The sequence below is a fragment of the Myotis yumanensis genome, unplaced genomic scaffold (genome assembly GCF_028538775.1).
Source record: "Myotis yumanensis isolate MYYU_CA2020_CCGP unplaced genomic scaffold, mMyoYum1.0.hap1 SCAF_9, whole genome shotgun sequence".
Lineage (NCBI taxonomy): Eukaryota > Metazoa > Chordata > Mammalia > Chiroptera > Vespertilionidae > Myotis > Myotis yumanensis.
In genome coordinates, this window is record NW_027223760.1 from 81721072 (window position 1) to 81742385 (window position 21314).

At 51.0% G+C, this 21314-nt stretch overlaps 1 protein-coding gene across 3 annotated transcripts in view; it reads right to left on the minus strand.

Annotated features, from left to right (window-relative positions):
- The window catches only part of DOCK4 (dedicator of cytokinesis 4), a 197137-nt gene that overhangs the window by 3208 nt on the left and 172615 nt on the right, over positions 1-21314 (minus strand). For 2 of the 3 annotated variants that reach the window (XM_070424803.1, XM_070424804.1), the window contains 14 exons: positions 20579-20683; positions 19222-19363; positions 18106-18272; positions 17467-17553; positions 12900-13076; positions 10120-10203; positions 9246-9365; positions 8551-8672; positions 7886-8006; positions 6685-6766; positions 6418-6527; positions 5550-5622; positions 3758-3871; positions 1721-1782 (listed from right to left, as the gene is read on the minus strand). In XM_070424803.1, the coding sequence (XP_070280904.1) occupies positions 1721-1782; positions 3758-3871; positions 5550-5622; positions 6418-6527; positions 6685-6766; positions 7886-8006; positions 8551-8672; positions 9246-9365; positions 10120-10203; positions 12900-13076; positions 17467-17553; positions 18106-18272; positions 19222-19363; positions 20579-20683 (1566 nt within the window). The remainder of the gene's footprint in view (positions 1-1720; positions 1783-3757; positions 3872-5549; positions 5623-6417; positions 6528-6684; positions 6767-7885; positions 8007-8550; positions 8673-9245; positions 9366-10119; positions 10204-12899; positions 13077-17466; positions 17554-18105; positions 18273-19221; positions 19364-20578; positions 20684-21314) is intronic. The other variant, XM_070424805.1, reaches the window with a different exon arrangement.

Genomic DNA, 21314 nt, shown 5'->3' on the forward strand with positions numbered 1-21314 from the left:
ACCATGTGGCCACAGAGGCGGGCAGTGAGGACGGATGCAGGTCTGCTGCACAGCACTATCCACTCAGCTATTTCAACATTTCCATCCCTTTGTTCTTTCTGTTCTTAAGAGCCAATCTCTAAGACGTACAGTCTTATTACTACTCTGCAAAATCCAGGGAAAGGTGCAGGTATTGGTCCGTAGCGCCGCGTGGGAGGGAGCTCGAGGCGGGTGGGAAGCTGTGGAAACGCCACGGCCATGTCGCTTCCCTCCCGTCACACCGGGACCACAGTCCCGGCTGCAGAGCAGGCACAGGCCGTGGGCTTTCTCAGGACCGCTATGGCGGAGACAACAAAACCAGCAGGGAACTGGCTCTGTCGGAAACGTGGGCAACGTGAACGAAATCACGCTTCTTTGCGATTTCCTCCCTCTTTTTGGTTTCCCGTTTCAGAGTCTCGGTTTCTATGAGCAGCTGCTGCCTCGGACGGCTCAGGACCTGTTTCCCTTTGATGTCACCTAGAAACCTCTCCCCCTCGCAAGGGACAGGGAGCGTGTAGGTCCCCGTCACTCAGGGATGAAATCATTCTTTCCACTGCAGTTGCCTCCGGGCAGCAGTTCTGGGCACCACGCCCACACGGACTGGCAGGCCTTGCCCTCAGCCTGACACCCTACCCTTGGGCATCTACCCTTGGACGGCTACCCTTGAACTCCACGAGGGACTGACTGTGTCTGCTCAGAGATGTCCAATAGCCCATGTCTACAGACCCGGACAAACGTCTGATCTTTAAAGCTTTAAAAAGTCATTGCACTGCCTGGCTTTTCATTAATGTATTCGAAAGTCTTGGTAGAAAACAGGAAAAGAGCCTGGCCAGTGAGGCTCAATGGTTGAGCATCAGCCTACGAACCAGGAAGTCAGGGTTCAATTCCTGGTCAGGGCACATGCCTGTGTTGTGGGCTCGATCCCCAGTGTGGGGCATGCAGGAGGCGGCCAATCGATGATTCTCATCATTAATGTTTCTACCTCTCTCTCTCCCTCTCTGAGATCAATACAAACATTTTTTTTTTTTTTTTTTAAGAAAATAGGAAAAGAGAAACTGGGTTTGGCTTTGTCAGAGTGGGCGAGGCTGATGAGAAGGCAAAAGGCCCAGAGCACTATTTCGGACACCTTGATCCTGATGTCGATTCAAGGTGTTGTGCGTTTTAATGCCTCTTAAACCAGGGCAGGCTGAACATGTCCTAGGACAGTGGTCAGCAAACTCATTAGTCAACAGAGCCAAATATCAACAGTACTTCTTCAAAATGGACTTGCCCACGCTGAAAACCGACTTCTGCGCATGGGCCACGAAGTTTCAATCACACTGTACGTGCGCCCGCACGTGGTATTTTGTGGAAGAGCCACTGAAGGAGCCAAAAAGCTGCATGTGGCTCGCGAGCCGCAGTTTGCCGACCATGGTCCTAGGAGGTGACACTGGGACCATATTTCTTTCCTAATTCGGCGTCTCTCTCCAGGCTGCACACCCTCACTGGCACCATTTGCGAGCGAGCGAGGCTAATAACCTGAACACGGGCTGCGTCAGCGGAGGCGGCACCCCCAGGGCTGCTCCCGCCCCGCCTTCCTCACGCTGCCCCCCACTTCTCTGCCTGCTCCGTGCAAATGAAAGCCCTGCTAACGGACCAGGGGGCTCCTCAGGGGGGAGGGAACATGGGGCCCATCCCAGGCTCAGTTAAAGGAGAGCCATACCTTCAACGGAGACCGCCCGGCAGGTGAGGGGGAGACCGGCGCCGTGTGTCTCGCAGGCGAAGCTGTAAAGAGAGAGAATTTCAATTCAGAAACACCGGGCGGTTGACCCCCGAGCATGCCCTCTGCGTGTGCAAACCCACAGGTGGCCCTGGGCAGGAGGACTGGGCAGGGGCGTGGGGGCGTAAGTCACCCAAGGTTGGCAGCGTCCGGACTGGGAGAGGAGTGAAAAGCCACAGCCGAGCGGGATGCCTGAGCCTCAGTGGCAGGGCCCCAGAGGGGACCATCGTCCCTTCCATTGCTCCAAAGCCCAGGTGCTTGTGGGGGTGGGGGGCCGGGAGCGGTCTCCACAGACGCTGCTGGCTTGGGCCTGAGCGGCAAAGGGAAGCCCAGGGCCCTGAGCAGCACAGACTGACTAGGTCCAGAGGCACATGGACTCCAGCCTCCGACTGAATGCCCCCACCCCCCACTGCAAACCGTAGAAAACCTTGGCCATGACCACTAGCGCCCTAATGCCTGTACTCCGGTCCCCCTTGGTCCCGGGGATGGAGGATGGGGGTGGGGGAGGGGGGTGGTGCCCTAGATTTCATCATCTGGGCAGACAGGCGTGTTCCTCCTGCCCACCGGCCCAGCCCCACGTCAGGACCCAGCACGTGGATGGATGAACTGCTCTGTGCAGAGTGCAGAAGCCTCTCCTAATTCCACCAAGTCGGGGTTCATGAGTTCGGGGTTTATTGCTCTGTGGAGAGCTGCCCGTGCCCGCCCCCCCACCCCCCGCTCCACTGGCTGTCACGGGAGGTTGATAACTCACAGGAAACCACAGAAAGGCTGAAGCGGAGACAGACAGTCCAGACACCCCCCTGCCCCCACAGAGAGCACAGATGAGGACAGAGGACAGACCAGGAGGATCTGCGCGGAAGGGAGGCAGCCCACCACGCTACCCTGCAGAGGTCAGTCACCCGTGTGCGCCGGGGCCTCTCCTGGCTCGTGTGCAGTGACCCCTCCTGTGCACCAGCCCGCTCAGGCTCACAGAGCTGCTGCTTAGGAAGGCGTTCTCGCACGGAGCCTACGCCAGCCCTGCCAGGACCCTTGTCTACAGGTTTGAATGGGCCTAGGAACCGAACCGCCCCCAACTGACAGCTGCTGAAATGCTTTTCAAGTTCCCACCTGCAGCCACACAACCAGGTTTAACGGCAGAACACGAGTCACCTGGGGGCCGAGTCCTCACCGGGGGGCCGCAGTGACACTGGTGCACTTCACAGCTGAGCCCAGTGGCTCCTGCTCTGCTTAAAGCTCTCACAGCCTTTCAGACCCTGCTGGTGGCGTTTAACTATGGCAGCGACAGAAAACCTGGCAGCAGAGTTTTATTTAAAAAAGAAAGGCTGCCTGGCTGGTGTGGCTCAGTGGGTGAGCGTCGACCTATGAACCAGGAGGTCACGGTTTGATTCCCAGGCAGGGCACGTGCCCAGGTTGTGGCTCATCCCAAGTAGGGGGCGTGCAGGAGGCAGCTGATCAATGATTCTCATCATTGATGTTTCTATCTCTCTCTCCTTCTCCCTTCCTCTCTGAAATCAATTTTAAAAATGTGTATATAAATAAGTACATAAAAAGAAAGTCACTTTCCTCTTCTTAGTAAACAAAAAAAAAGATGCTAAAATGAAGCAAATGAAACGGACCCTCCAGGAAAGCCCACAGAGGCAATGGCATCGTATTTCCTCTTACCGGGAGGCTGGGTGTATTCATAGTTTCAAAACTACTCTCGACTTGCGTTAAGTGTTGGGAAGGAGATGGCTAGGAGGAGGTGGCTAGGAGGGCAGTGCCAGCCCGCAGCGTGCAGAGAACGCGCTCCCGTCAGAGCTCACGAGGAACGCAGTGTAAAGCAGTTCAGCAGAGAGAGGGACAGCGCCCATGCGTTAGGCAGCTACGGAGGCTCCCCGCGCCAGGACCACCCCCTGCCGTTCTCTGCGCAATCCACAGCGGGAGCAGTCAGCGCAGTGGTTATTGCAGAGAAGCGACTACGCACACGTGTCATATACCCACCCGTCAGTGCGGGTCGCGGAGGGACAGGGGGCGAGAGGAGCCTCCCACTCTCCGCCATGCTCCTGGCCTCCTTCCCACTGTCCAGGCTCCAGCTGCTAGGGGTGGGGTTCACAGCTGGAAGGGAACAACATGGCTAAAGCACTCTGCCCTTCGGACCCGAGACCTTAAAGAATCAGTTACCCAGAATGAAAGAAACCAACTGGATTTAAACACACACACACACACACACACACACACACACGAAAGCTGCTAAGGCCTGGCCCTTTCTCTGCCTGCCTCCCTCACCGTGAGAGCTGATGTTTAACTAGGTGAGACCGGGTCTGTGTACTGCACTCACAGTCACACAGAACCACAGCCTCACACGTAGCGCAGAGCCTTGATAGAACTACAAACCTGTTCAGATGCTAGAGGGCAGACAAAGAATGCAGCCACGAGACTATTTCAAAACTGTCTTTCGTAGGGACTTGTGGACACGTGGCACTCAAAAGGGGGAAGGCGGTGACAAACGTTGGCAGAATCACGGGGAAGGGACAGCCTACCACACCGCCTGCAGAGGGGACCCACTCTGGGAAAAGGGCCCCAGCTCCCGAAATCAATGCGCTCTACTGAGGCACGTCCTACAACAGAACTTCGCCTGGGTTGGCATCTTCCTCTTTTCTCATTTGCCTGCTGCATGCTTCAGCGAGATGCAGAAATATGGAGCCACCCTGACAGGAGGCGGCCAGAGGCAAGGGTCATAAATAGCGCTGTGCTGCAGTTTCCAGGCAGGCCTAGGAGGGTCCCGCAGCTTGCTCCCTGCGCAGGCACTGCCCCCTGGTGGTCGTGGCTAGGATGCCAACATTTTGCCACCAAAGGTCCTTGTGCATTTAATGGGATGCAATGACCGCTCTTGAAATACCTTTCCTTGGTTCCTTTTCAGTTTGCTTTGTGGTTTTCTTTGGTAGCAGGATGAGGAAAAGGCCATATTCCTACATTCTCCAGACAGAGATCAATAACTGACTTGTAAGATGAAAGCCACATTTTTATTCTAAAATACTAGTAACTGGGGCTGCGGTCTCACTAATGTGACCTCCCGAGGACAGTTTGGATGTCACTGTACCAGATACTCCACGACAACACAGCCCAGTTCTTAATGAGGGCGATTCCAGTCTTTTCAGGGACATTTCATTAGTGACTCCTGATTGGGGCTGGTGGGACCGCTGGGCTCTGCGAGGCTGGCCCAGAAAGAAGCCAGTGGGGGCCTGGCTCCTCCAGCCCCGCACCCCGGAAGTCCCCACTATACTGCACAGACTGATACTAATGGGCTGCTCGCTGCAATGCACGTGTCTGCCTCTCCTTTTGTGTGACCCTGAGGCCGAGGGCACTCCATTACGCACTGGACTGCAACTCCTCAACAGTACCTGAGTCACCACACAGGACATGCGCTGGCAGAGGAGCTGTGTGAGGGCCATGGGGGGGCGGGGGGGACTTCTCTGGGAAGGTGTGCGTCCCTGTGCGGAGCACGCAGCCTCATGGGCCTCTCCGTCGCAGGAAGGCAGGGCTGGCCTCAGGGACTCACGGAAAAGCCACTTCCCAGAGGAGTCCCTAACTGGCTCAGGCTCTGCTGTTAAACCTGACAGAAAGACAGCGTTCACAGACCGCATTGTGAGCGACTGTCTTTGTTGATCCCCTACAGGGCACCTTGTCCTGATCCTCCAGACCTGAGACATGCCTTCCACACAGACACATGGAGACGAGCAATGAGGACAGACAGGCCCACGCACAGTCCGGGGCTGACGATGCTGCCGCCTACCTTTCTCAGGTGCGGACAGGTTTGGGTCGCTGCGCGGCATGGCTCCGTCTCCAATGTGATTGAACAGCAGCCTCTGGAAGGCACAAGGATCTGTGGTTATGGGGTGACAGGCTGACTTGGGGGACCTTCTAGAAAATGAGAGGATGATCTCATCATGGAAACTTTTTGTTCAAAACAATATTTTGTATGATATCGGAGGTCCCTAGGAACAAAGAATTAATTGTATGTAAGGGGGGAAAAAGGGAAGAGCCTTAGGTTTTGACAAAGAGAACACAGTGTTTCAAAAGTTCGGCTTAGATTTTAAATAAAAATGGTAAATAACTTTTCACAATAAAATGTAGGAAAAAACAAATGGTAAGTAGCAGATAGGCTGTGGTGCTCTTTAGAGATACAAATGCTGCCCTGGCCGGGCTGCTCAGTTGGGTAGAGCATCCTCCCAATACGCCAAGGTTGCGGGTTCGCTCCCCAGTCAGGGCACATACAAGAATCAACCAATCAACATATCAATAAGTGGAACAACAAATCAATGTCTCTTTCTCTTTCTCTCTTCTTTTCCCTTCCTCTCTCTGAACTCAATAAAAACATATTTAAAAAAGAAAAAAAGAATGCAGAGTCAGATCAGAGAGGGGAACCATTCCTTGCTTCCTTCTCGGCTTTACTCTCAGGCAACAACCATGTGTCTGCTGAGGAAGAGGCTGGGCAGAAACTCCCTCCGACAGGCGCAGACCCCTGTTCCCTGGCCCCTGCAGGCGGGACTCGCCAGCTAACGCAGCCCACGGGTTGCCTCTGGAAGCCACCGTGTTTCTTTGGGGACATGTGAGCCATTCCGACCCTCCCTTGTCTTCTAGGGTCCCGGCCGGAGGGTTACCTGCGAAGGCTCCACAGGTGTGGGGTAGATGGCGCTGCACGGCCGCTCCCGGGGGGACAGGCAGGCGTTCTCTCGGGAATGTTTGTGTTTGTCGGACAAGAGAGGAGAAGCTGGAAGAGAGGAAGGATGGTCAGTGAGGGGGCGCCACCGTCTGCAGCTGGGAGCCGAGTGCCGTGGCTGCGGCCACAGATCGGGACACGGAAACCCCAGCTCCCAGGCGCTGGGCGGCTCCCGGGGCCCCGTCAGCCCACCGCACCGGGCGCTGACCTCTGGCACTCGATGGAGCTGAGCTGGTCACGTTGGGCGAGGCGGAGTGGGTGGAACTCAGGCTTGAGGTAGACGGGCTTGGCTGTAACACAGGGAAGCTGTATCACAGGCTGCTCAGAAGCTGCGCCACACCGACATGTTCAAAGCAAAATCACTGATGTGTTTTTTTCAAATTAACAGCAAAGAAAAAGGCCATTTTGATGCGTAGAAAAATCTGACTGACTCGAACTGATAGGAAGACCTGTCTGAATTAATCCAGAATTTGAGCCGTAGCTGGTGTGGCTCGGCTGGGGGTCGTCCTGTGCACTAAAAGGTCGCTGGTTCGATTCCCAGTCAGGGCACATGCCCAGGCTGTGGCTCGATCCGGGATAGGGGGCGTGCAGGAGGCATCAATGTTTTGCTCTCACTCTCATGTTTTGCTCTCTCTCCCTCTCCCTTCCCTTCTCTAAAAATCAATTTTTAAAAATATTTTCTAAAAGGAAAGAACTTGAGATTTTGACTCCTGCCCAAGGCAGGCATTCATGCTGGCCAGCTATCTGTGTGCCTGGGGACCACTGGCAGGCCACCTAAGACAAGCAGGACACCGGCCACGTAAGCAGGCGAGTGCTTCTAAGAGGCAGAGAATGCATCTTCCCACTTCCTCCAAAAATGTGTTCAAAGCATGCATCTGGCAATATGAATGGGGCCTCTTCTTCAAAGACAGTGGAGAGGAAAGTTCAGCTTAGCCTTACAGAGCTGTTATAAATGCCACAGTAGTGGTGTCTAAATAAAATTTTTTGCTGCAAGAGCTACACTAACTCTAAAATCCCTAAAACTCTATTTTTTCTTTGGCAAAAAGACTCTTTATTGCAGAAATTTTCGGCCATACCTAAGAAAGAGATTTTATAATGGACCCGTAAACAATGTATCCTTACAGGGGAAAAAGCCACGTGGAGATGCTGAGAGGTGGCTATGTGGAGACCGGACCAGAGGGGCTCAGAGCGGACCGGGCGCGCCGGGCTCTCCCTCGCCCGTCCCTGTCTCTGACAGTGAGTGGGGCTGGACCAGCTCTGCAGGCCCCAGAGACCAGGGCCAGTGTTCCCAGGTTACCCTCCAGTCCCGGTCTCGTCGCAGGCTCTGCCCAGCAGCACTGCCCAGAGGAGGCAGGCCTGGGACGGAGGCGGAAACGCGTGACAGGAAAGACAGAACGCGAGTCCCGCACCTGCATGTTGAAGACCTCGTCGGAGCTCTCCGACTGCCCGGTGATGTTGCTGACTTCAGCGGAGGCCTGTGAGGACAGCGACGACGAGGAGTACCGGTTGATGGCCGGGTAACTCAGCGGGCTGGTGGGGGACGGAGGGGGGAGAAATGGCTGTTAACTCAGTCTTTGAGCTGCGCTTTCTCCCACGCTGGCCTGGTGTTAAACCAAAGGGGAAAATATCCGCCCTAGACTGGCCAGTGTGGCTCAGTAGTTGAGCGTCAACCCTTGAAACAAGAGGTCCCCGGTTCGATTCCCGGTCAGGGCACATGCCCAGGTGGCGGGCTTGATCCCCAGTACGGGGCGTGCAGGAGGCAGCCGATCAGTGATTCTCTCTCATCACTGATGTTTCTACGTCTTCCTCTCTCTAAAATCAACAAAAACATTAAAACAAATATATCCACCCTCTTTGGCGTCTCCTGTTTGCCTTGATCTAGTCATATGTTTGCGTGTATTTATTCCTCATGCTGTGGATGGCTCACCAGCAGCAGCTGCCTGCAGCTGCCCCCCCCGGTTAATGATTTCACTAAGAAGTAGCGGATTTGAAAAACTGTGCAAGGAGGAGCAGACCATTCCAGATCATCGTGCGGGGGTGGGTGCCAAAGTGTAGAATGAAGAATATGACTCACCTGCGCCTGGGAATTACCCGGGAACCGTCTGGGCTCATGGAGGCGGGCGCCGAGTTCCGGCACACACGAGGGCTTCCGTTAGGAAAGTGGACTGGGCTGGCTTGTATACAAGCAGAGAACTCCTAAGAGTAATGCAGAAAACCCTTCAGAAGAGGAACCGTGTGGGCAAAATAACCTATGCGATATTTCAATATATTAGATATGCGTGCTGAGTATCTTGAAATCTTTACATAGGGCTACTATGGTAGGTTTCAGTATTATTAAGCTTTCTTTTTTAAAAAAAATGTTTTTATTGATTTCAGAGAGGAAGGGAGAAGGAAAAAGAGACAGAAACATCAATGATGAAAGAGAATCATTGATCGGCTGCCTCCTGCACACCCCACACTGGGGAATGAGCCCACAACCCAAGCATGTGCCCTGACTGGGAATCGAACCCTGACCTCCTGGTTCATAGGTTGACACTCAACCACTGAGCCACACTAGCCAGGCTTATTAAGCTTTCTCTCGCTTACTTTTCATTTTCCTAAAAGCTGAGTGTGGCCAAAAGATGGCAATGCAGTTTTAATATCTGAGGACTCCCGGTCAGATGGTGCAGTTTGGTAGAAGCACCACAAGATGGCACCATTGACCACCGCCTCGGCCCTCTAAAACCAGCTAAAGGTCAGAGTGCTGGGGCATGGACACTGTGGACCTACCTGTATCCCTAGACTCGACTTCATCATGAAGAACTGGTCCACCAGCTTCTTGTGAAGGGGTCGCATGTCCTGAGGTACAAACTTCTCATGCACGGCCAAGCCACACTCCAGAATCTGTGCCTGGAGAAACACACAAGGAGAGAGTCCGCATGGATGAGTAAGTCACGGAGTGCCTCCTGGGGTCAAGCACAGTCCCACATGGTCTGCATGCATTAGCGCTCATTCCTCTCAACCCAGCACGACAGGAGCCGTCCCTACTGTGCAGGCAGGGACCCGAGGCTCAGAACCATCCTGCGAGTAGAGGACACAGTGGGGATCCAGACTGTGGTCTCTGATTCCAAAGACTCGAAGTTCCTGCCACCCCACGTATCCTAGCTCTCTAATAACCTTATAAGCAGTTACATGTCCCTTTGGCTCCTCCTGCGCTTCCCCAGATGGGACGGGGCTGCCCCCTGTTGGCAGGATAGGGCGCTGTTCCCCGAGGGATCTCTTTTCTGGGGGGCACCCTCTTTTCCACGTTACTCTTCTCTCTCCCCTCAGGTTCTCCTGTGCCCATCCACTGGCCCCCAGATTTTCAAAGTCCATCAAGGAGGAAGTACAAAGTGCACAGGAATTCTATGCTAACTGCTATGCTTCTTGTTTTTGTTAAAGTTTATTCTTGTTCACTCATAGCGTATCTAGGAACCGCTCCTGATGTAAACCAAGGTTTCCTGCCACGAGGATCCCCCAAAGAGAGGAACATAAACCTTCAAGTTTCCTTTGTTCAACTATCAACAGTGCTTCATTCCTTTGAGTTGAGTAGCAGCTGTCATTTGCCCCTTGCAGCCCTGGTCTGGCCACGCCCCTTCTCAGCCCAGCCATGCTTCTTCCTTACCTGCTCAAGCATCAGCTCTTGTAACCGGGCAATTTTCTCTCCGTCTTCAGGGTGACTTAAGATATACTCCTTGACAAAGAATGCCTAGGGAGAGGAGGAATAATCAGTGTACTTCGGGAGTTACAAAGGAAGGGAGAGACCCTGTTGTTGTGAATGCCCTGGTCCCTTTAAAGAAACAGCACTGCCGTGAACCAGGACACCACTGTATACCCTGCTTGGGGAGCAGGTGGAGGGATGCCTCATGTGGGCGGCTGGTCAGAATGGAAATATAAGGAACGGACCATCCGAGGAAGATCAGAGATTGTGTAAGTATTTTTGATAAAACAAACCAACAGCAAAGCCAAATGAGTAAGCTTTACAGCATCACACTCTTCAATCAGTTGCCTTAGGTTCAGTGTGACCAAGGCGCTGGCTTCCGCTTCCAAGCGATTGTGCCTTCCTGTTGAGAACTAAGAGGGCAGGTACACAGTCGACCTAAGGCATCTCCTAGACAAGATCGCACTTCTCTATGCCATGAGCCTCCTTGCTCAGGGCAATGATTTTAGGTAGACATCTGTTAAACATGCCCTCACTACTTTTATTCGTCCAAGAACACACACTTTTATCCTCAAAATATCACATGGGGACATGGAGGGATCATGCCTCACAAATGATGTGCTTGCTCTGCCCAACAACAGCCTCCGTGCCAACAGCAGCCCGTGCTAGCAGGCTGACATGCGTGCATATTTTGAACAAAGATTCCCGAAAACCTGAGAAATCACCTCTGAAAATTTTCAAACAACAATCCCTAAACCTCACCTCTGTTTTAAAAAAAATTTATATATATACTAGTGGCCAGGTGCATGGGTTCTAGCACATTGAAAGGAAATTAATTAGAAGAAATCTTTTAATATCACTATTCACCCTTTCTCTATAATAGAAGTGTCAGAGATGAAAGAAAATCAGTAAAATGTATATGAAAATAATACATAAATTGATTAATAAACAATAACATAACAACACACATATAAAAACAACACAAATATGATATAAAAACAAAACATGATATAAAAACATTGATAAAAACAATGACTGATAAATTGATTAAACTTATTCTAATATCTCCCTGTACACCACATTAAGAGTAAAAACACTTTCAGAGCCCTAGCCGGTTTGGCTCAGTGGATAAAGCACCGGCCTGCGGACTCAAGGGTCCCAGGTTCAATTCTGGTCAAGGGCATGTACCTTGGTTGTGAGCACATCCCCAGTAGGGAGTGTGCAGGAGGCAGCTGATCGATGTTTCTCTCTCATTGATGTTCCTAACTCTCTATCCCTCTCCTTTCCTCTCTGTAAAAAACCAGTAAAGTATATATTTAAAAAAAACACTTTCAGAGTGCTTGACTAATTTCCCTTGTGATGAAGTATTTACAACTTCAACTTTAAGATCACACGCTCTTCAAACTCGAGAGAAAGCAACATATAACTGACCATGTTCGAAAGTGGGTTCAGGTAGAAATATTCCTACTCTGTCTAGAGTTTGTCCTTGTGATTTATTAATAGTCATTGCAGATGCTGGCATCACGGGAAACTGTCTTCAAATTAATTTAAATGGGAGGCCAGTGTCAGAGGGGGCCAAATCAATTCTTGGAATCAGAACAACCTCTCCTTCTGCAGATACTGTTAATACTTCAGCTTCAATTATGTTAGGTCGCGATCTTGTGATAATAAATCTAGTACCATTACAAAGACCCTATTTACTATTAAGATTTCTCAGTAGCATGATGATTGCACCTACTTTCAATTTAAATTTATGACATGGCATTCCCGAAGGAGTAATACTATTAAGAAATTTGATGGAAAAATTTTCGTTTTCAGCATCATCCGTTGAATCGATGGAATCGTCACTCAAATAGGTGTAAAAATCTTCATCGAGTATATTCAAAATTTCTTCATTTAATTTATGAACGTGCTCAGTTTTTGGACAAAGAATCGCACATTTAGATATATTTTTAATATTATCTATCGATATACTATTTCCAAAGGTAGCTTCAATAATAGATCCGTTACAAATAATTTCACAGGGGAGTTCAATAATATCCATTCCTAAATGAAAACTGCTATCAAGTTTGCCATCTCTAAGTTTTACTAACCATTCACTGTAAGCAGAATCCTGTGATCTCACATTTGTTTTAAGAGACAACTGTCTGAAACATTCCCAAACACTACAGTACTTTAAACTCGTTTGTACTATAGCCGACCGCACAGCATGCAGCACAACACTGAGGCATTTCAGAGGTACGTTGTGCCAATAGTTGGTCTTCAGATATATTCTGTTGACGATGCTGCTTCTCTCAGCTTCAGAATGTCAACAAAAACAACCAAATTCACGATCGACAATGACAGGTGGAAACACACGTGCGATTGGCGCCAGTGAGAGCTTTATACGTATCACCCATGTGCGAGTCAACGTTTATTTTTAAATTGCCAGTGCGCGTCACTTTAACAGATGGTTGGTCGGATGGTCAGATGGACATACAATTGGTCACTTAGCCTTTTATATATTAGATTTTTTTTATTGAGTTCAAAGAGGAAAAGAGAGGGAGAGAGAGCTAGAAACATCAATGATGAAAGAGAATCATGGATCAGCTGCCCCCTGCACGCCCCACAGTGGGGATCGAGCCTGCAACCCAGGCATGTGCCCTGACCGGGAATTAAACTGTGATTTCCTGGTTCAACCACTGAGCCACACCGGCAGGGCACCCTCACCTCTTTTTTCTTTTAATTCTTTTTTACACTCTCACCTCTTGATACCGGGAGACTCCGCCGTTGACAGCAGCATCGATGACCCCGTTCAGGCACATGGTCAGCGGGTTGATGTTCTGCATCTGCCGGGTCCGACACTGGCTGATCAGAGTCTTCAGCTGCTGGTTCTTGTTCTCCAAAACCTCAATCGCGTTCTCCAGGGGCGTCATCTCCACCTGAGGAGCCGATGAGCACAGACACACGCTGGAGTCTGAGGAGATTATCCAGGGTCCCACGAGCAGGGCCCCGCCCCTTCCCCACCCCTCCCATTCAGACCTCTCCCAGGGCACCCAGCGCAATAGACAAGGACTGTGAGATAAATCAGCTGCGTTAGTAAAGTCTAGAAAGCGACGGTCATGATAGTCATTGGGTGAAACTAGGTGTGGAGTATCGGTAATCGTTAATTATCTATTAGTACTGCAACACTCAACGTAACCTTTAAAAGAAAAAGTCACGTGATGACTTTTAAACCGTGGGTTGTTTTTTCCTTCTGAAGGGCTAAACGTTCAGGGCACATTATTGTCACCTGTCTAGATGCTTCTTTAATGCAGAGCATCATGGGGGTTGGGGGGAGGTACAGAGATGCACGTGCCGGTACTCTGACTGCAGGAGCTGCCAGCCCAAGGGAAGATGGGTCGTGGACCCGCATGGACCACACCTGCACGTGCCACATCACCACAAGGTGCACAGGTGGGGCACAGTGGGAGGTATGGAAACAGGATAGTCATACAGGCCCTGGATCTGCGTGTTGAAGGACAGCCAAACAGAACCACAGCGAGGTAAACTTTCTAGGCGGCATGGGACGCCTAACGGTGAAAGTGAGGCTTGTGCCAATAGGCTGCACTGTGACGGGTATTGTCACTGACGCTGTCCTTGAAGGAACGTCTGCCAAGCTCTCAGCTGTGAAGTCCTTCCAGCTTACAATTCGGTTAAGGAAACAAACCAGAATTTTTGAAGGTTGCTTAGATCATTTTAAACCGACGCCAAAAACCTCTAAAATAATCTGACGATGTCAAAATTAACACTGTATATTCATCAGAAGGCACTCTACAGAGAAGGACGGACCCGCCAGGAAGTAGATAACTTGCACCGTGGAAAGCTGGCAGAGAGCCCAGGTCCAGAATATTTAAATCTCTTACAAACCAGTAAGAAAAAGGGCAAACAACCCAATAAAAATGAGCCAAAGACTGAAACAACCGCTCAACAAAGGGAAAATCCAAATGGCCAGTAAACATACGAAACTGTGTTGACTCTCAATTGTGATGAAAGAAGTAAAGAGTAATACTACAGTGATCTACTACTCATCACCAGCCAAAATAGCAAAATTAACATGACGACAGCAAGTGGACGTGAGAATGTGACCAACAGTCTCTCAGTTCCTGCTCCTGGAAGTTCTAATTGGTTCAGTTACCTTGGAAAACAGCCTGGCATTACATACTAAAGTCGGTGATATATTTATTATATTTTATGACCCTGCCATGTGCACAAGGAAACATGCCAAAATGCTCATAATTGTCTCCCAAATTCACGTGTCCATTTGATAATAAAATGCACAAGTATAGTGTGGTATGATCATACAATGGAATAATACACAGCAATGAAAACTAACTTCAGTCACATGTAATAATATGGACTGACACTACAGACAAAAACACCAAACCACAGAAGCAAGTTACAATGTGATATATACAGTACGACGCCGTTATATAAAGTTCAAAACCAGGCAAAACTAAATCGACTGGTTTATATAGGATGCACTAGGCAAGGGAATGGATACCATAAAAGGGAGGGTAATGGTGAGACAGGTCATTAAGCTCCACCAAGTGGTATAGGGAAACTGATGGCTAAACAAACTGGCCAGGCAATTGACAGCAGAAACAGAAGGTCACCTCCCTAGAGATAATATCTAGGCCTGTGTTTCAGCTCCAGACCCAGAAAAGCAACAAAGGTAAGAGAACATATCTTTGGAATATCTGAGTAACCCCTTTTCAAACCCTCAGGGCACAATCTCCCCACAGAGCCAAACCACAGATTCCCCTCATTGTTAATTGTTGACTGTTAACTATCCTGCACCCACCTGAGTAAAAGATGTGTCTATTCCTTTACTTTTTATCCCAGGTTGGAGGTTTCCCCATTTTGCTTTCTCCCACCTCTCTATCACCAGTGGATTTGATGTAACTTCCTTTTAAAAAATATTTTCTTATTGACTTCAGAGAAGAAGAGGGAGAGCTAGATAGAAATATCCATGATGAGAGAGAATCATCAATTGGCTGCCTCCCACACGCCCCCAACTGGGCATGTGACCCAAATGGGAATCGAACTGTGACCTCCTGGTTCATGGGTCGATGCTCAACCACGGAGCCACACGGGCCAGGCAGCATGTTAACTTCCTTACATCTTCCCCTTCTATCCTGATGTATAAAGTAGGTGGTAAAACTGCATTCTCTGGAGCATTTCCTCAATCCATTGAGCTTTTGCTTCCCGCCAACTGTTATCAGTTTGACTCAAATAAACGCATAAAAGTTCTTCCCGGTTTGGGAAGAACTTTATCTCACTAAGTGAGATAAAGAGCATAACTGGGCTTACATGCCATCAGGTTACGTTTATCATTTTGGAGCCCAACTTTTGGAAGCACCTTTCCGTTTTCAGAATCTTTTAGATTTTGGCGAGATAATGAGGAGTTTCAGCTCAGCCTGGCATGTATGTATTGAGGGCTGACTACGTGTGCCTGGTCCTGAGGACCCTCTATAGCAGGAGTGAAAGCAGGAAACCAGGAACATGAAGGCAAGGTAGGGGCCTGCCAGGCGGCGGGAAGGAGACAGACAGGTGTTAGGAGTGGGCTGTGTTCAGGGAACAAAGTGGCCCAGAGAGACTGGTTCTGTTGGAGAGAATAGAAGGCTGCCTGTCCAATACCGTGGGCAGCTGCTTGGAAGGCTTGTGTTTGGTAATGCTCTTCTCATCGTCATCTAAGCATGCTCCTTTTTATCAGAGGTGTACATGCACACACGTGAGCGTGTGTGTGCACCCAATGGGCGTACATGCATGTACGTGTGTATGTGTGCCCATGTGTGTGCCGTGTACATGTATGTGCACACGTGTATGTGGTGTGCATGTGTGCTAATATATGCATGCATGTGCACCTGTGTGTGTGTGTGTGTGTGTGTGTGTGCGCGTGTGCATGTGTGTGATAGATTCAGGGTGAGTACTACGGGTGAGATGCCCAGAACTGAGCACTCTGGCAGGGAGGAGAGGAGGCTCGCCGAGTCACCAGGGCGGTGGATGGCTGGGAGCATTTCTGTGGGCTGGGCCCATGCCATTTGGAAGGAAGCACAACAATGAGATTTGCGGAGCTCTGTGCGGGCAGCCTCTCCTCGTCCACGGAAAGCACCGGGTGCGCTGCGTCAGCACCCGCTTGGGGACCTTGGCCTCACCCTTCAAGACCAAACTGCTCTGGGCCTGTAGGGAGCTGCCTGCATTCTCTGGCTCTGCAGAACGAAATGCCATTAACTCCCCAGCTTAACGGAACGTGATGAACTGTTTGTGGGCAACTCGGAGACTTCAGGTAGGACGAGCCATTCTCAGGGACAGTGTGGGCAGGCGCTGCTCTTGCTGACCCACCAAGCAGAGCGGGCAAGAGGTGGCAGGCTATGCTCACTACTGGCCCATCTCCTACCGCTGGAAGAGGGAGGCAGGCAGGGCTGGCCTCGCCCCAATGTGAACGGGGCGGGGGGGGGGGGGGGGGCAGGCGTGCGTGAAGAAGGATGCTGGGATTGCAGGGCTGTGGCTGACACCCAGGTGCCGGGGGCTTGCAGAGCAGCTGCGGCAGCAGGCCGGGGTCTCACAGGATGTGCCTGCCATCAGCAACTGTTCTCCCTGTCCCACCCTGGGGACTGGAGCTGGGGGCATGACTTACACCCCGAGAGCTCTTGGGTGCTGGGTTCTAGGCTCCCTGGCTGGCTCTCCTCCGGGGCTGCTGGGTGAGACTCCCATGCCAGCATCCTGCCACTATGGCCTCCACCCGCGTGGACTCTGTGCGGCCGACACTGAGGTACCTCCGCATGGGCCGCCCGCTGCCCAGGAGACTGAGGCTCGAAGAGATGCCATCACTGGCTTTGGAGTCAGAACACCGTGTCCAAGTCTACCCTCAACATCTTGTCATAGGGCCTCCTGCAAAAGCTTTCCAAGCTGGTGAGGAGGGACAAGAGTGCGTAGCTCATGGCCTGGCCCTGGGGACTGAGTAAGACACTGTGATGACCTTCCTGGCCCGGCGCCCAGGGATCAGATCACGAAGACCGTGCAGCTACAGTAACTAGAGAGTGGAGTCCAGTTCCCCTGACTGCAGGGCCAGTGCTGTGTGCTGAGGCCTGGGGACCGCTGAGGACCCCTCTGGCTCCCTGGATGAGGACAACAAGAGTGGCCTCCTGGAGCCCTGGTCCAGTGGTCAGTCTCATGCACACCCACTCACTGCTCTGAGGGCTTCTAGTCAAAGGCAGGAACACCTCACCCTGGCAGGGTCCCGGTGAGCAGCATTGAGAGGAAAGTTCCCCGAACAAGTCTGGTCCTTACCACCTCGCGCTTGTCCACCTCGAACCAGCGGGAGATGCCCGGCAAGCTCTGCACCAGGAACAGCGACGTCCTCTCCACCCAGAGACTCTGTGGAACACAGAACAGGTTACCCCCATGTTGCCCCTCTTCCTGGCTACTGAGCTGTGGTTAATGTTTGCCATTCACTTCTATCAGGGGTCGCGTACTAGCTCGCCGCACACAGCAGCATAACCTCCTGCAAGAAAGGGCTTTTCTATTTTAAAGATGAAGATGCTAAGATCCAAGAGCAATGGGACCTGCTCAACGATGCCTTCTAATTACCTGCCGAGCCAGCCCTGAGCCCACCCACCAGAACCTCCGACTGCTCCACAGCCCCGCCCACTGTGCCACCTTTCCAATGTCCACGTGAACATAGGATTTCAGAGCCCGGCCCCCTCCAGCCAGGACCAGCACCCCAGGCCACATGAAACCACAGCTGCCTTTGGTAAGAGCTGACGCTGTCAACCAGGGTTCTGTGCCTATGGCTCGTTTTTCTTATTAAAACCAAGTTTATTCCCAAGAGGAGAATACACTTTGGGAGATTCCTGAACTAGCGCCAGGCATTCAACAGCAGCAGGAAATGAGAAGGTTTCTCCGAGGGGCCCAGGAGCCCGCGCGCACCTTGAACTCGTTCTCCTTGTCCTTGGGGCCTTTGTGGAACGGCCTGTCGTAGCGGAACTTCCAGATGCGGTTCACTTTGTAGAAGCTTTTGATGTTGTCGGGGACACCGTCTCTCTGCAGCACCTCCTGGCTCTCGGGGATGGGGGTCACGGCGTAGATCTGCAGATCTGGGGGCACAGCGTCAAGGAGGAAACCCCGCTCACTCGGCAGGCGCCACACAAGCCTGGCTCCCGCTGAGCTGTGGCGGGGAGAAGGGGTGGGTAACTATCTGCCATTTGCTCCCCTTTGGCTGGAAGTAAACTAACATCTCCAAGGACGTGCCCAGAACTCAGTTCCTAACACTCATTCCCAAACAATAGGTCTTAGGTGAATTCTAGGTCAGCGGTTGTGGGAAAAGTATCCATTTAAAATTTTTAGGGCCCATGGATGTACCACTGATTTTTTTTTTTTTTTGGAGGGGGTGAGTGGGAATAAAAATGTCAAGGACAAAGGCGGTGAATGGTATGTTCCAGTGAACATAAGGCTATCATTTTCATGGACTGAAGTCACTTCCGTAGGATAGGTCAGGGGAAAATTATTCTAAGGGAAGTCACTAAAAAGAGCTTTAAAGTCAGGGATAAGTTTTAATTAAAAGGAAAAAAATTAGCGTGGCCAGTGTGGCTCAGTGGTTGTCAACCTATGAACCAGGAGGTCACAGTCTATTTCTGATCAGGGTACATGCCCAGGTTGTGGCTTCATCCCCAGTAAGGGGTGTGCAGGAGGCAGCCAATAGATGATTCTCTTTCATCACTGATGCTTCTCTCTCTCTCTCTCCCGCTTCTTTCCTCTCTCTGAAATCAGTAAAAACATATTTCTTAAAAGGAAAAAAATCAAACAGAATCTAAGAGATTTCTTTTCCCCTGACATCATGATAATAAACAGAACAATTCTGCTCAGAAGGAGTTGAGCTAAAATAAGATGCCAAGAACGAGGGAGACGAAGAACACGGCAACCTAACAGGGTCCCGCGCCGTGCAGCCCGGTAGGGGAGTGCGCTGACGTCGCCCGCCCGCCCGCCCGCCCTCCCTCCCGCCTGCCACGTGGCTCTCGTGGGGCAGCGGCCCCGCCCGGTGGATACACTGCGCCTCCGCCTGGAAGATGGTCTCGTCGGGCTGGTTGGCGTGCTGCATGGCAATGGCGTGTGGGAACTCGGTCAGCATCCGCTGCTGGAACGCCTCCAGCCGCTCGTAGTCGTGCCCTCTGCACACGAACTCCTTGTTCTGCCGGCAGAATAAAGGACGAACAAAATAAACGGACAGCCCGGCCGGCCTGGCTCAGTGGTTGAGCGTCGACCTATGAACCTGGAGATCACAGTTCGATTCCCCGTCAAGTACATGCCTGGGTTGCAGGCTCCCCAGTGTGGGGTGTGCAGGAGGCAGCCCATCAATGATTCTCTCTCCTCATTGATGTTTCTCTCTCTCCCTCTCCCTTCCTCTCTGAAATCAATAAAAATATATTTTAAAAAACTAACAAACAACACAAGAATGGATTCCCAGATATGAGAACAGACAGACAGACCGTTGGGGAGGGAGGGAGCGCAGAGACTGGGAGCTGGGGGGAAAAGGCGAAATGGCAGCATTGTCTGCAGTGTGGGACCTGGACCCCTGCCAGGCCTGCACTCTCTCTAACGCCAACGCTGAGGGTGGCCCGCTGAATTGAAGAGTAAGAACCAGTCCCCCAAGGGAAACAACCCTAATGACCAAAGGTGGCTCATCCATCCGGCAAACTTCGAAACTCAAGGACGCAGAAACCACAAGATTGGTTGGTATCTTGGGGAAGTCTTCAAAACCAGGCATTCTACCTGAGAATGGGGTTTGCAAAGTAAAAAGTGAAAAGAAGTGTGTGTGCAGGGGGTGTCAATTGGGGAAAAAGGAGACATATGTAAAACTTTAGATAATAAAAATAAATAAATAGGAAATAAAAAATAAATTTAAAAAAAATTTTAAAAAGTGAAAAGGCCCTAACCGGTTTGGCTCAGTGGATAGAGCGTCGGCCTGTGGACTGAAGGGTCCCAGGTTCGAATCCGGTCAAGGGCACGTACCTTGGTTTCGGGCACATCCCCAGTAGGGGGTGTACAGAAGGCAGCTGATCGATGTTTCTCACTCATCAATGTTTCTAACTCTCGATCCCTCTCACTTCCTCTCTGTAAAAAATCAATAAAATATATATATTTTTTAAAAGAGAGAAGTCTCCTGTTGTGCTCACTTGTCTGAAAAGGGAACAGGGCCAGTCACAGCTCAGCTCTGAGGGTCGCGGTATCTACCGGGTGTCCCCCCACAAAATGCAGACACACTTTAACAGCTGATAACTCAATTTTAACAATGAAATGTATTTTAATAAACACTGCCTTTAAAATTATTCAAAGTGTATATATATTTTGGGGGGACACCCTATATATTAGAAGTATGAAGCGAACTAAATAGTACACGACTCACTCTTAAGAAAAATGGAAATTTTTTCCCATAAAATCCAACCCTGAAGAACTCTGGTTCCAGGCGCTGCTGGTCCATAATCTTGTCGTACAGAGAGGCCTCCATCATCTGGGGAAGCAAGGAGATATCCGGTCAGTCCTCCCCTCTTCCAGCTCCTCCACCTCACAGCACGGGACGTGTCCTCTGCCACAGGAGCACTTCGCTTTCGTTCTCGGGCTTCTCGCTGACCTGCTTAAAGCCTGGGTGTGTTAGGACATGATCTCGCTGGAGAAGATGGTTTCTATGCGCACAGTCCATCGGGGAAATGCTTTCCTCCCAGTGAAGTAAAAATGAGCATGAACCGTGAGAAGCAACCTTTCTGGGGAATTCTCGTGCCAGGTGTACTCACCTGGGGGCTTGCTTCTCCTCAAACACGGAACTCAGGACATCTGGGAGGTGCACACTTGCTCAGGTTGGATGGGGATAAACGGACCAACCAAAGCAGAGGAGGCGTGGCTCAGTGGTTGAGTGTCAACCCTTGAACCAGGAGGTCGTGGTTCGATTCCCAGTCAGATGTTTTCTCGTTAGGAGAATTATCCATGATCCCCGGACATGAAACACCACTCGGCCAACTCCTGCTGGCTGAAGGACCTCTTGGTGTGTGTTTTGGGGGGGCGGGGGAGTAGGGGGTAGACATGAGCTGTTAAAGGTTAACGACACCATCGCTTCAACTGCTGCCTCGAAATTAAAAGGCAACATC